A 13684-nucleotide genomic window follows, 5' to 3' on the forward strand; every position below is an offset into this window, starting at 1 on the left:
TGTAAAAAAAGATCTCCCTTATTTTAGGAATCATAATGTAAACAAACTCATATAAATAATACATTCCTTGTTCAACATTGAGTCCAATTAAACAACCATCCAAATTTTTAACATTAATGTAAATAGTACAAGCTAAATAAAAAGATCTTTTCTTAAAATTTCTAGAATTTCGATATCATGTTTTTGGTAATATAATTATTAATTATTTTCTTTATAAAAATTTATATTGTTTATATAATTAATATATATAATGTAAGATCTCTTTGATTTAGAAAGGAAGATTTTACTAAAGATATTAAATATATATTGCACAGTATGCTTTAACCTAACATCTGCACTAATAATATATTTAATAAACATTTATTCTTTATGTAAGAAAAAGAATTAAATTAGAATTAATAATTTTGATCAGTACTATGTTTTATACGTTATTTCAAGTATCATTATAATATGTATGTATCATTATAATGATATTTTAAGCAATTTCACAAAAATTTATGGAACAATAAATAGTTCCTACCTAATCACTTTTGAAAATAATACTTGGTTAAGAAATTGTATTGTAGTAAATTTGATGAAATTATAAGTTAAAAATTATGTTTGTTAGAAATTCAGTAAATTCTAATTGTTGTTTGACAGAAACATAATTATTTTGATGATGTTGTTATATTTATTCATGAATATAATTTATGTAGTAAAATAATGAACTTATATGTTTTTAGTGTTTCAAAACATTGACTAAGTTTCTTTTTCTATCAACGATCAATTTAAGTAGATGATATTTTCCTTTCATTGGACAAGACTTATCAAATATAATTTATCATTGAAACCAAATTATTTTATACACTTTTGCGATTCTTGTCATCCTTTTTTTTTTTTTTTTCTTTTTTTTTTTTTATCAAAACATAATATAAAAAATCATTACCAAAAACATGTAACAATAATTTCTTTTGTAAAAATACATTATAATAATAAAAACATAAAGTTTTACATTATCACAGATTAAATATTAAATGTAACTATGATAAACTTTGAAAATACTTTATATATATTTATATCATCATTATAGATTTCATACTATGAGGATGAAAATTTATTTAATAATTTCAAAACAAGACTTTATTTGTATTATTTATTTTATATTATTATAATTGTTAATAAAAATTGATGAAATTGACGAATTTTCTAATGTGTCTTATCACGAACAATCTATTGATAATTAATGCGAAATGAACGATGTCATAATTAAATCAAAACTATTATATAAGATAGATAATAGATAACGAAATAATAAGGGACGACAAGAATTCGCACAGTAATTCATTTAGATATATTATATCGTAACTTTATAGTTTATTTATATTGGCACTAATATAACTTTCGTAATAAATTTGAGTACTGTTGACTGACGTGTTAAAAGTTTTGTTGGCTGTAAATAAAGATAACTTGAATCACATAATAACTTGAATGGATTACTTACAGTAATAATTAAATTCTTCATGAATAAATCTGGACTTTCTTCTTCGTATTTTAAATTGCACATGGGAAGGAGATTATGCGGTAAAAAAAAAAATAATCTACCTGAACAAATATATTCTATAAGAAAAATTAACGAAATATAAAATGAAATGATGTAACATTAGCTTATAAAAAATATTCTTCATAATGATGAAGTAAAGCATTGTTTTTATTTTTTTCATCGACAAATGAAACAAGAAAAAAAAAAAAGAAATGAATTTGCGCATTTCAAATTTAATTTTTCACTAAGTAATTAAAAAAAACAAATTAAATTATTCGCAATTAATGTTAAAACACGAATTTGTTACATTTCCGCGTATATTTCGCAGGTTAGCCCCCTCTGGCGAATGATTTCGTAACAAATGAAAAAATAAAGGAGAAAAAAAGAAAAAAAAAGAAAAAAGAAAAAAAGGAAAAAAAGAAAGAATTCGAAATATCGATAAAAGAATTCAAATTCTTAAAAAATATAATCCTTTTGGGGAATAAAAGGAATCAATAAATTTTCAAAAATCTAAGAATTGAATATAAAGAAATTTTATTTTCATTGTATTTCATTCAAAAATAAAATTATTCGTAAAAAAAGACTTCAGCTTTGTCTGAACATATACAGTGTATATGTGTATATATATAATATATTTATATATATACATATATATATATATATATATATATATATATAGATAGATACTGTGTTATATTATAATATATTATATATATATATATATATATATATATATACATACATACATATATATATATATATATATATATATAGAATCGTATATCTACGCGTGCTTGCACGGCGACAATCGTCTTCTAAGCACCAATACCGCTATAAATTCTAATGTGGCTTTTTTAAACTTACTAACTAAATCACATGTCATTATTAACTTTCATAAATTTGTTTCACCAGTTTCTTATGGTCGTCATTATGATCATCATTATCATCATCATCATCATCATCATCATCATCATCATCATCATCATCATCATCATCATCATCATCATCATCATCATTATCATCATCATCTATACAATTTGCAGTCTATACTTATAATTGTCAATAAAAATCTTCGCCATATATATCATTAAATACGAAAGCTTGGCATTACGCGTCGTTTTTCATTTCGTTTTTTTCCAAGCATCAAAATAATTCTTGTCTTATTACTGTACGTTTACATATATTATTGATCGATTTAAATACAATGTAAAAAGGCAAACTTTGAAATTAAGAAGCATATGTGTACGTATATATATATATATATATATATGTATATACGTACACACATATTATATATGGACGATCTTTGAACATTACTCCTCTCGCGACGCATTAATGCATACAAGGCACACCATTTGTAATGACTCGCATTAGTGAGAGACAAAAGGCTTTACAAATTTCTTCTTTAGTTGTTCTTTTTCTTTCTATATCTTTTTCTTTATCATTCTTTTTTTTTTCCTTTCTCCCCTACCTCATCCTTTTCATTATATTAACCTCATAAAAGTCTGATAAGTCGCAAAAATATAGACGATTTGTAACGCCTCGCAAAATTGCATTATTTCATTTTGAAGAAAGAAGAAAATTTCAATTGAAAAAAAAAAAAAATTAATCCCTACATTATGGAATAGAAATGATCGATCAAAATTAATGAAATCATTCGTTCTGCAATACTTTCATTTTTGTTATTCACTTCCATCTATAATAATTGTCTCCAATATCAAATTAGACTCTGATCTTTCTAACTGCGTCTACATATGCATATATATATATATATATATATATATACATACATATATATATATATATATATATATATATATATACATATATCTATGAATGTACTTTGGATGCTTTTTGCTTTTTTGTATTTTCGCGCCCATTTTGAAGTTGTCCATCGAACAAGACTAGATGCAGATAATAGAATGATACAGAGTTTTAGAATGTACATACACATAATAATAATAATAATAATAATAATAATAATAATAATAATAATAATAATAATAATAATAATAATATAATAATAATAATAATAATAATAATAATAATAATAATAATAGTACTAATAATAATAAAAATAATAATAATAATAATAATAATTTTGAATGAAAAAGCATATATATATATATATATATATAAATATAAACAAAGTGCGTTAGTCGATTAAAGATAAAAGAAAAGAAAATATTTTTCATAAAGGAGTAAATATGTTTGTTTGTTTGTTGTTTACTTCGAAAGCGCTGCGTAAATGCTTATTCCTCTTTATATTATATCCTTTATTGAGAGAAGAGGTAGATACTTTTTTTTCTTTTTATCTCTTTGCAGCATTGTTCGCACTCACTCGTTCAAGGACGTATTATCCCACGTGCACGCTCAGTTATATTGCATCTCGAGCACTAACAACTCTTAACGAGTATATACCCGTCTTACATACATACATACATATATATATATACATATATATATATATACATACATACATATATATATATATATTTCGATTCCCGATTCTTAACGCGTAGCTTCTTTTACAAAAGGATCGAAATATAAGCATCTCGAACGTCCTTCGCGTCATTACTTTAAGCCTTAGCACAAATCCTTGGCTCGTTTTTCCTTCGTTCTTTCGTCATTGCGCATCGATAAACGAGTAAAAGAGAGAAGGAAAAAGAATAATAATAATAAAAATAATAATAATATTAATAATAATAATAATAATAAACGATATTGTATCTTCACGGTTTCGCAAACAGGAAAGAATAAAGAAATTAGATAGAAAGAAGGAAAGCTGTCATCCTTGTGATTCGTGTATCTTTTTATGCATTTCATAAAAAAAAATAACGAATATATGTGAGATTATAAACAAACCTCAAGAAAGTTTTAACTTTGTTCTCATCGTTAAGGATTGTACTTGCGTCGTTGATTGAACTTGCCTATTAAATAAAAGGATTAAATTAATTCCTCCTCACTTTTCTTTCTTTTTTTTTTTTTTTCTTTCGCGACGGAGAGACCTTCAACAAATTGCGTTAATTTTTTTCATTTCAAAACTGGCCCGAAACCGTCATAATTTGACAGCCAGATTGTACGTGATCCATCACCTGTTCCTTAAGCCGGCAAACGTGTTCCTTAAGTTTATGTACGACCGCGCTCAATTCGCTGTTCTCGCCTTTGAGAACTTTGACCTTGTCCTCCAGCCTGGAAATACGTTCGAGTTTGCGCCTGCGACACTTGGAAGCGGCAACGCGATTTCGTTGCCTCTTCCTTTCGAGTTTGATCCTTTCTTGATTTTCCATGTCTATCGGTGACATAGGCGGCGAGCTTGAAACGCTAGGTACCGTTTGAGGTTCATCCTTTATTTGCATTAGTCCCTGACTCACCGAGGACTCCGTGCCGACGCTTTGTACGCTACCGGGTGGTTCCAAAGTCGTGTAAGTAGCTCCGTGTAAGCTACCAGGTTCTTGGGAACTATCCGAATGATGTAGCTCGTTTAAAGCATCTACGAAACCACGAGCATAAAGTTCTTGAGCTTCCGTAACCGTCTTTGGAAATAATATTTGTGCCGTTGGTGTCGGTAAGGATGAAACAATACCCCCACTACCATCCTGCTGTTCGATTATCAATTTCTCTAATTCCGGCGATCCGAGTTTTAACATGTTTAAATCCGGCGAGCTCAATATCGGTGCAACATTGTTCAATGTTGTCGGTAAAGGACCTAATCTAGGTCTTTTTGCCTGTTGCCCTTGTCTCTGACAATTGTTTAAATCCAATGTTAAATTACGTTTCGGTTGGCCCATATTATTATTTTCACGATTTACAACACCGTAAACGCTTGTAGCGTCCTCGTAAAATGTTTGATCCATTGTCAAGTTTCGCACCATCGGTGCCACGAGACAGTCTTTCGCCGATGACAAGTCGAAGGTCGCCCCTCCTTCCCTCTCCTCTACTTTTATACAGTGCGCGCCCGCACTCGTGGTCTGCACACACAATCGCACTCCCTTCTCTCTCTTTCTTTCTTTCTTTCTCTCTCTCTCTCTCTCTCTCTCTATCTATCTCTCTATCTCTCTCTCTCTCTCTATCACTCGCTCGTTAGTTCTGTTACTCCCCCTCTTTCTCGTTCTCCCCTCTTTTCCTCCTTCAGCCTTTCAGTCAAGGCACGCACCCTCGTCGGATCCGTTCGACGTTTGACGATGAATTGGAAATTCAGGACGCGTTTAGGTTACTCTTGCTTAGGATAGTACGTTGCAAGGACGAGGGCAAATCCGGCTGACAGGAGAAGTCGCGTGGGTGGTTTTATTGCTTGTTAACTGTAACGCGTTGTATTTTCTTTTTCTTTTTTTGTCGGTCCTATCTCAAGGACGGAATTATATAACCATTCGACGACGGCCTCCAAACTGTTTTTTCTTTCTTTCTTTCTTTCTTTCTTTCTTTTTTTATTGTCTTTCTCTTTCTCTCTCTTTCTCTCTCTCTCTCTCTCTCTCTCTCTCTCTCTCTCTCGATCTCTTATCTAGGCTTATATCCACAGAGGAAATAACACTCTTCACTAGTACGAGAATGATTATCGCAGCAGACAATATCAATAAATTCAGTCACGTATGTGACACCTTAACCGTAGGCGTTGCTCTCTAACTCCTACAGCGGCGTATTTTTTTCTTAATTTTTTTTTTTCCTTTCTTCCAACGATACGTCACTATATTGGGCGTGAATTAAATACGTGCGTATTCTCTCGTGGCTCGATTGACAGCTTAAAAGTCGATCGAAGAAACGGAGTACACAATGATGAATCACGCCTCGTTGCGTGTGATATCGAATGAACAGAAAGAGAATGGAGAGAGGGAGAAAAAAAGATATACACCAAACGTAAGAAGTAACAAGGAAGAAGATGGCTGATACGCAACTCCTACGTGTTACGACGCGTGTCACGCCTATAGGAGGAGGATTTTGTTGATAGTAAACGTAATGCACTCGGCTGACGCCACGCTCCGCATCACGCGACGTCTCGACTACTTGTGAAGAACCAACTGAAGGTACTGGCTTTTATCCCATGACTCATCGTTACTATTAATATCGATGTCGTCAGCGTTTTCTCATTTCATTGGATACCAGTGTCGTCATTCCTCTTGTCCCATTGGTCGGTCGATCCGCGCTACTAGGAATTGGCCGACGCATGCGCACAAAGCGATTGAATACTTTCGTCGGAGGGAGCGTTTGAACGTCGGCGTAGAAACTAAGCTATATTTCCGTTTGCTTTCATTCTGGACTATCGCATTTAGTTGCATAATTTGGTGCTCCATTAACGTTCGTTAGTTCGCCGTAACTTCTGAAAACATTCCACTTTTAAATAGCGGATGATCGTTTATCGCGTATAAAATTAATTTTACAAAAATTTCATACGACGATTATATAATCGATATTCTAACAAACGATTGCAAAAAACATTTTCGAAATCAACGAACAATCAAACAAGCTATTTTTACGATAATAGTGATAGAAATCTTTCCTCGAAATTGGATTATATAGAAAATATGATAACGACGAAGGTTGAGATTCAATCGGAATAATTTGTTCGTAGATAAAAATGACGGAAATGTAGCCTAAAATGTGTTTATCGACGTTCAAACGATCCCTCCGTTGTGAACGTCGAAGATTGGTTAGGGCGCATGCGCGAGTCAATTCCTAGTAGCGCGGCTTGCTCGACCAATCAGGCGATAGCCTTAACGCCATCGTTAACCAATGAGAGAATTGTTTGGTGACGACGATACTATTTATAGCGCGATGAGTCATAGGATACAAGGTAGTCGCTTTAGTTGGGTTTTCACAAGTTGCCATAGACATAGCATGGTACGGGGATAACACTTTGTGTAGTGTCAGTTGCGCGCACACGCTTCGTATCTTTTGGTTAGATCGTACTATAGCTCTGACACGTGCGTACGCGTAGGTGTTGCCCGTTTTTCTTTCGACGTGTTGAAAACGTCGTGCATTTGCTTTTGCACCCTTGCACACGTTAAGAATGACTCATTATTTTGTGCTACGTTCTTTCGATCAGCTTTAGCTTGTCAACGGAGGGAAGGAAAATATAAGAAAGAAGGAAAAAGGGAGCGAGAGAGAGAGAGAGAGAGAGAAAGAAAGAAAAGAGAGGGGGGAGAGAGAGAGAGAGAGATGCATCCACAATCCACGCCCCACAGTGACGTATGAAAGAGTGGGGGTAAAGCGACTACCGAAGAAAACATCGAAGATAACGCGCGTATGCGGAATTGGAATGAATATTACATTCGATATTTATAATAAGCAAGTATATAAGATATTATATACGCATGATACAACATGCATAGTCGGATTAAAAGGGAATTTGTCTTTGGATACCGTTGTAATGTTATGTAACTTAAGCCCTTGCGTCAGAATATAGGGAATCTTAATATTCAGAAAATTTTCAACGCTCTAGACGGATTATTTTTCTCTTGAACCGGATCTAGACTCTCTTCCTTACGGCGTAAAAACATCGAACGAAAGACGCGCTTTGAATTCGTGATTCACCGAAGTGTCGAGCGAGCGTGTAGGAAAAGTGAGAGTAAGAGAGAGAGAGAGAGAGAGAGAGAGAGAGAGAGAGAGAGAGAGAGAAAACAGATACTGCACAGAAAAGAGAAGAGAGGGAAGACAACGAGAGATAGAGCACGCGTATATGCTTGAAAGAGCGAGAGAATAAGAAAAGACGACCTTCGGAGTTGCCATCAAAGAAAGACCATTCTTCACGTTATCGATGGTACGAAATTTAACAATGGATCAGGTATTTAATGAGGACACGACAGGCTCTTACGGAGTTATAAATCGTGAAAATAACATGGGTTTACGTAAACGTAATCTCACGTTGGATTTAAACAATTGTCAGAGACAAGAGTTACAAGTTAAAAAACCAAGATTGGGCCCGTTACCGACTACTTTTAATATTGCTCCGATTTTAAGTTCCCCAGATTTGAATATGCTTAAATTGGGATCGCCGGAATTGGAGAAGTTGATAATCGAACAACAGGATGGCAATGGTGCCGACACCGAGGGCGTCGTCACATCCTTGCCGACGCCAACGGCGCAAATACTTTTTCCAAAAACGGTTACGGAAGCTCAAGAACTTTATGCTCGTGGTTTTGTAGATGCCCTAAACGAGCTACATCACTCGGATAGCTCCCAAGAACCTGGTAGCTTACACGGAGCTACTTACACGACTTTGGAGCCACCCGGTAGCGTGCAAAGCATCGGAACGGAGTCCTCGGTGAGTCAGGGTCTCATGCAAATAAAGGACGAACCCCAAACGGTACCTAGCGTTTCTAGCTCGCCGCCTATGTCACCGATAGACATGGAAAATCAAGAAAGGATTAAACTCGAAAGGAAGAGGCAACGAAATCGCGTTGCCGCTTCCAAGTGTCGCAGGCGCAAACTCGAACGTATTTCCAGGCTGGAGGACAAGGTCAAAGTTCTCAAGGGCGAGAACAGCGAATTGAGCGCGGTCGTACACAAACTGCGGGAACACGTTTGCCGGCTTAAGGAACAGGTGATGGATCATGTACAATCCGGTTGTCAAATTATGACAGTTTCGGAACAATTTTAAAAAAGGGACATGTTTATATGGAAATCGATGCAATATATATATATATATATATATATATACATACACACACACATATATATATATATTTATTTATATGTATATATATATATATATATATATATGGGAGAAATGAAAAAAATTGCGTGCTTATATATAATTATTTTCACAGCTGAAAATTAATCATGCGTTGCGATCATTTTTTTTAAAGAAACAAAGAAAAGAGAGAGTCGCGTTCGGGAGCTTTCCCCTTTGATCTTTATTAATATTGCATTTATAATCTGTTTGCTTATGCGAATGACTAAATGATCCATTTAAATAATATATATATATATATATATATATATATATATATTATAAGTGTAATTATATATAATGAATGTAAATTTTTATATGCTAAAATACGATGTGCTTAATAAGAAGCAACGAGACTTCCGATACCTCATAAAGATTTATATTTTTGCGACTTAAGAGACTTTTACAATTGTAGCCCAGAGAAAGTGAGAAGAAAGGAATTCGAGGTCTTTTGTCTTACTAATGCGTGCCATTATATACAGTGTGCCTTCTATGCATATTATTATTGCATAGTAAAGGGATGAGATTTCAAGACTGTTGTTATTCATTCGTGCTTTTTTAATATATTGTGGAATATATATTACATGTGTAATAATATTATTATTATAGATAACGATATTTTAAAGCTTGAAAATCATCGACGATGTAACACTTCTAATCAAATAATGAATATATTGATTATACATCAATTAAATTTAGCCAAGAAAAGCAAGAAAAGGAGGAAAGGAAAAATGAAAAGAAAAAAAAAGAGGAAGAAAAAAATGATGGTACTATAAAAGATGAAAGTAACAAATTAATTGTGATTTAGTAAATAAGCTAAAAACCCAATGTTCAAATTGGGACATAGAAGTATGGTGCTAAAACGAATAGAGCATTTGCAACAAAACAATAATGAATAAAATATTACTATCGAAATATATTATATGAATATTCAATAATATATATATATATATATAGATATATAAATATATATATATATATATATATATATATATATATATATATATATACACGCTAGGTATATATAACTTTAATAGAAAATCTTTTATCTAATGTAAACACAGACGCATACAATGCAAAATAGGAAGATTTTTTTACAAATGATTTTATTTTTTAACGAAATACGATAAAAATATAGTCTCTCTCTCTCCACCCGTCCCCCCACCCCCTTTCTCTCTCTTTCTCTCTCTCGCTCTCTTTGTATTAAAGTAAAAAAAGAAAATATTATATATTTATTATTACAGATTACCAATTTATCTCTAATAATTTCACGTTTCTTTTTTTTTCCCCCTCTACTACACAAACTACAGAGTATATTGTGTCCGTCTTGTGAAGTTTTGTTTACGAAAGGGTAAAAAACAAGATTTCCTTGCTACAAATCTTTTTAGTTGTCACGAATTTTGGAAGTTGGCCAAACACCACCGGCTTCTCTTTACGTTCGTTGATTTCTTAATCCGGCATCGTTCCCCTCCCTTCGTCCTTCTACTCTATTCCCTTCCCACCTCCTCCTACTCTTCCTCCTCCTTCTCCTCCTCCTCCTACCTTCTGTACCACTCCCTCTTTCGTCCTCTCAATACTTCGCAGTGGATTTCGAAACGACCGGTTCTTCCACGAATCCACGCTGGCTTTTGGGACGACGAAAATAAAGCGAAGCAGGCACAGCATGTGCGATATCTTCGCAAACTTTACGGTTCTCTCTCTCTCTCTCTCTCTCTCTCTCTCTCTCTCTCTTTCTCTGTCTTTCTCACTGTCTCTCTCTCTCTCTCTCTCTCTCTCTCTCTCTCTCTCTCTCTGAAAGTAGAAATATATGAAAATGGTCATGTCGTTTCTATTAATTATAAGATAGTTTTAGATAATTCGAAATTTAAAAATTTTAATTAGCTCAATTGCGTACAGATCAATATATAAATAAGTGATAATTATATATATATATATATATATATATATATATATATATATATATAAAATCCATTTATTTCTTATTTATATATATAAAATCCATTTATTTCTTATTTATATATATAAAAAACAATATACACACACATATATATACATATAAATATATATATATATATATATATATATATAAATTAATTTTGATATATAAAAATAAAAGTTCGAATACTAATGGAGAATTTGATTGATTTTATGTTAACGTATAAATATAATATCGTTTAAAAGTAATTCACATTGACCTACTTAAATTCGCAGAAATTGCAGGAAGGATCATCATCTAGCTACGTCAGAAACGGAGTCCCCCTTCATTATAACTGTTGTGTCAGGTAGAAGAGAAAACCCTACCTTCGCACGTTTCCTTTTCTCTTCACGATACACTTTGCCAACTAGTGACTAATCCTGACGAGAACTTGATATATTGGACATGTTCCTTGAATACGTTACGTTAGGATAGATAAACAATGCTATTTTCAAAAGAATAACCATGAAATATTTATATATATATATATATATATATATGTATACAATTTATATATATATATATATATATACAGAAACAAATATACAATATTGTTTTTAAAAAGAAAAACAAAAAATAAATAAATAAATAAATAAACTGAATTTGTTGTTTTCATCTCCTTTATAAAAGCAAAAGAAAAAGAAAACAAAATTTCTTTTGCTTTTTAATTAAAAAATATCATAGATCATGTTATACGATAGTTTATTAATAGATTAAATGTAGATTAAATGTAATATAACAACAATAAAAAAAAAAAATGGATTCTTTTTTTGAGATCATACGCTCAGCTACATTAAATCGAATCTCTTTGTAAGTTTCTGAACATAGTGGCCTCTATTTCTGGTTCAAAACAACATCCCCGGCTGGCATGTTTCGCTTCGTTTTCTTTGGAAACCGTCAGACGATAATTACACCGTATTCGTGTATGCGAGAACGTTTATGCGTGTGGTGCATATATATATATATATATTTATACATATGTATAGATACATATACACGATGCAACACTGCTAGCAAGCATACTTACGTTTGTGATAATGATCTCTCTGCCGCAGGTGGTCACTTGCATGCACGTGGTCAGTGCATGCGCTGTTTTCTGCTAGGTCAAATTAAACCCCGCGTATTCTCCATTTCAAAGCTATAGAGAAACAATTACTGTATCGTTCTATGTTAGTATATACAGGGTGTTTTATTTCATTCGATCATTCATGCCACATTCATATTCTTCGTTTATACAAACAAAACAAAGGAAGTGTTCTAGAAGGAATGTGACCTTGAAGGAATTTTTTTTTTTGTTCTATTTTTCTATTTGTATATTTGTATCTTTGTGTTCTATATTGTATAATTGTTTCTTTTTTTCTATTGTTATTATTTTCGAAGAAATAAAAATATTTAATAGGATGAAATTAAATGAGACACATTGTATAATGTATAAATCATTAAATAACACGGGAAAAATTTTGTTTACCTGAAATAGTCAAGTATTAGTATAGTTAGTGCATTAAAAACTATGTCTAAACTGTTGCTTCGTTACTATCTTATATAGATTATTCTTTGGATTATACGAAAGTTAAAGAAAACAAACCTAATTTGTTTCTAATTACTTATAATTACAGAAGGAAGTAAAATTCTTTTTCTCAGTATGCTAAAATGGAATAATTAAGAATTACTTGGTAAAGAGAATATTAATGAGCACTAATATTTATACAGATAATGTTATTTTTGATTAAAGAATGTAAAGAACGTTTTTAATACCATGAAGTATTGATGATGTAGTTAAGAAACTTCGAAGTATAAGAATATTTATTTTTATGACTTTAAGTAGGAGGATTTAGTCCAGGTGGCGCTGTCGTCTTGGATTCATTGTGGACAAATTTTTACAAAGTTAAGCTATCTAAATTATTTTCATTGTTTATGGTTTTAATATTGTACCACTATATTATTATTAAATAAAATAAACGAATATTATTATAATAAAAATATATACATTTTTTAATACCCTGTTCCGATTATTTATTATAAATAAAGATGAACAAAATTTTGGGGAGAAAAAAGTAAGTTTGGAATTTCAAAGAAGTAAAAAATAAAAAAGATATAATAGATATATAAATGGTTGGATTAAAATATCACGAAACAAATAATACAATTTGTTTATAGTATATAAATTTATATTTAGGCATTAGTTCTAATTTTAGAAATTATAGAAAATGTAAATATTTTTATAGTAAAAATATTTCATAATATATTTGCATTAATATTAATTATTTGGGGTAGAAAAAATATCATAGTTTTATTTAGTTCTAAATTAATTTTTTTACAATAGTTTGATATACAAGCTCGTACTACATATCCAGGAAGTAAAGAAATTTTTATTTTCATACGTGGTATTTGTATATGCAATATGTTCTTTTGGTAATATTTTAACATAACCATTTATATTAAACTAATATTTTTTTCTATTAATTTATTGTGGAAATAAATTGTAAAAGTTATTCAAATTAAAAAATAAAAAGAAATATAATTA

The 13684-nt window shown here is 31.4% G+C and overlaps 2 protein-coding genes across 4 annotated transcripts; one reads left to right on the forward strand and one right to left on the reverse strand.

Moving 5' to 3' along the window:
* Positions 1 to 3774: 3774 nt before the first annotated feature.
* Positions 3775 to 6542, reverse strand: LOC124953637 (transcription factor JunD-like). Of its 2 annotated transcripts, XM_047505308.1 has the most exons (2): positions 4615 to 6542; positions 3775 to 4449 (listed from the first exon to the last, which is right to left on the reverse strand). In XM_047505308.1, exons 1-2 carry the CDS (start codon positions 5392 to 5394, stop codon positions 4342 to 4344), a joined length of 888 nt encoding a protein of 295 aa, XP_047361264.1. In that variant the 5' UTR covers positions 5395 to 6542; the 3' UTR covers positions 3775 to 4341. The 2 variants fall into 2 exon arrangements, with proteins under 2 accessions (XP_047361264.1, XP_047361265.1); XM_047505309.1 differs by having other exon boundaries at positions 3775 to 6542.
* Positions 6543 to 6761: 219 nt separating this feature from the next.
* Positions 6762 to 11655, forward strand: LOC124953638 (transcription factor Jun-like). 2 transcript variants are annotated; one of them, XM_047505310.1, is made up of 2 exons: positions 6762 to 9056; positions 11397 to 11655. In XM_047505310.1, the coding sequence occupies exons 1-2, from the start codon at positions 8271 to 8273 to the stop codon at positions 11469 to 11471; spliced, it is 861 nt and encodes a 286-aa protein (XP_047361266.1). In that variant the 5' UTR covers positions 6762 to 8270; the 3' UTR covers positions 11472 to 11655. The 2 variants fall into 2 exon arrangements, with proteins under 2 accessions (XP_047361266.1, XP_047361267.1); XM_047505311.1 differs by lacking the exon at positions 11397 to 11655 and adding an exon at positions 9222 to 10102 and having other exon boundaries at positions 6767 to 9145.
* The last annotated feature ends 2029 nt before the right edge of the window (positions 11656 to 13684 follow it).

The sequence above is a fragment of the Vespa velutina genome, chromosome 13 (genome assembly GCF_912470025.1).
Source record: "Vespa velutina chromosome 13, iVesVel2.1, whole genome shotgun sequence".
Lineage (NCBI taxonomy): Eukaryota > Metazoa > Arthropoda > Insecta > Hymenoptera > Vespidae > Vespa > Vespa velutina.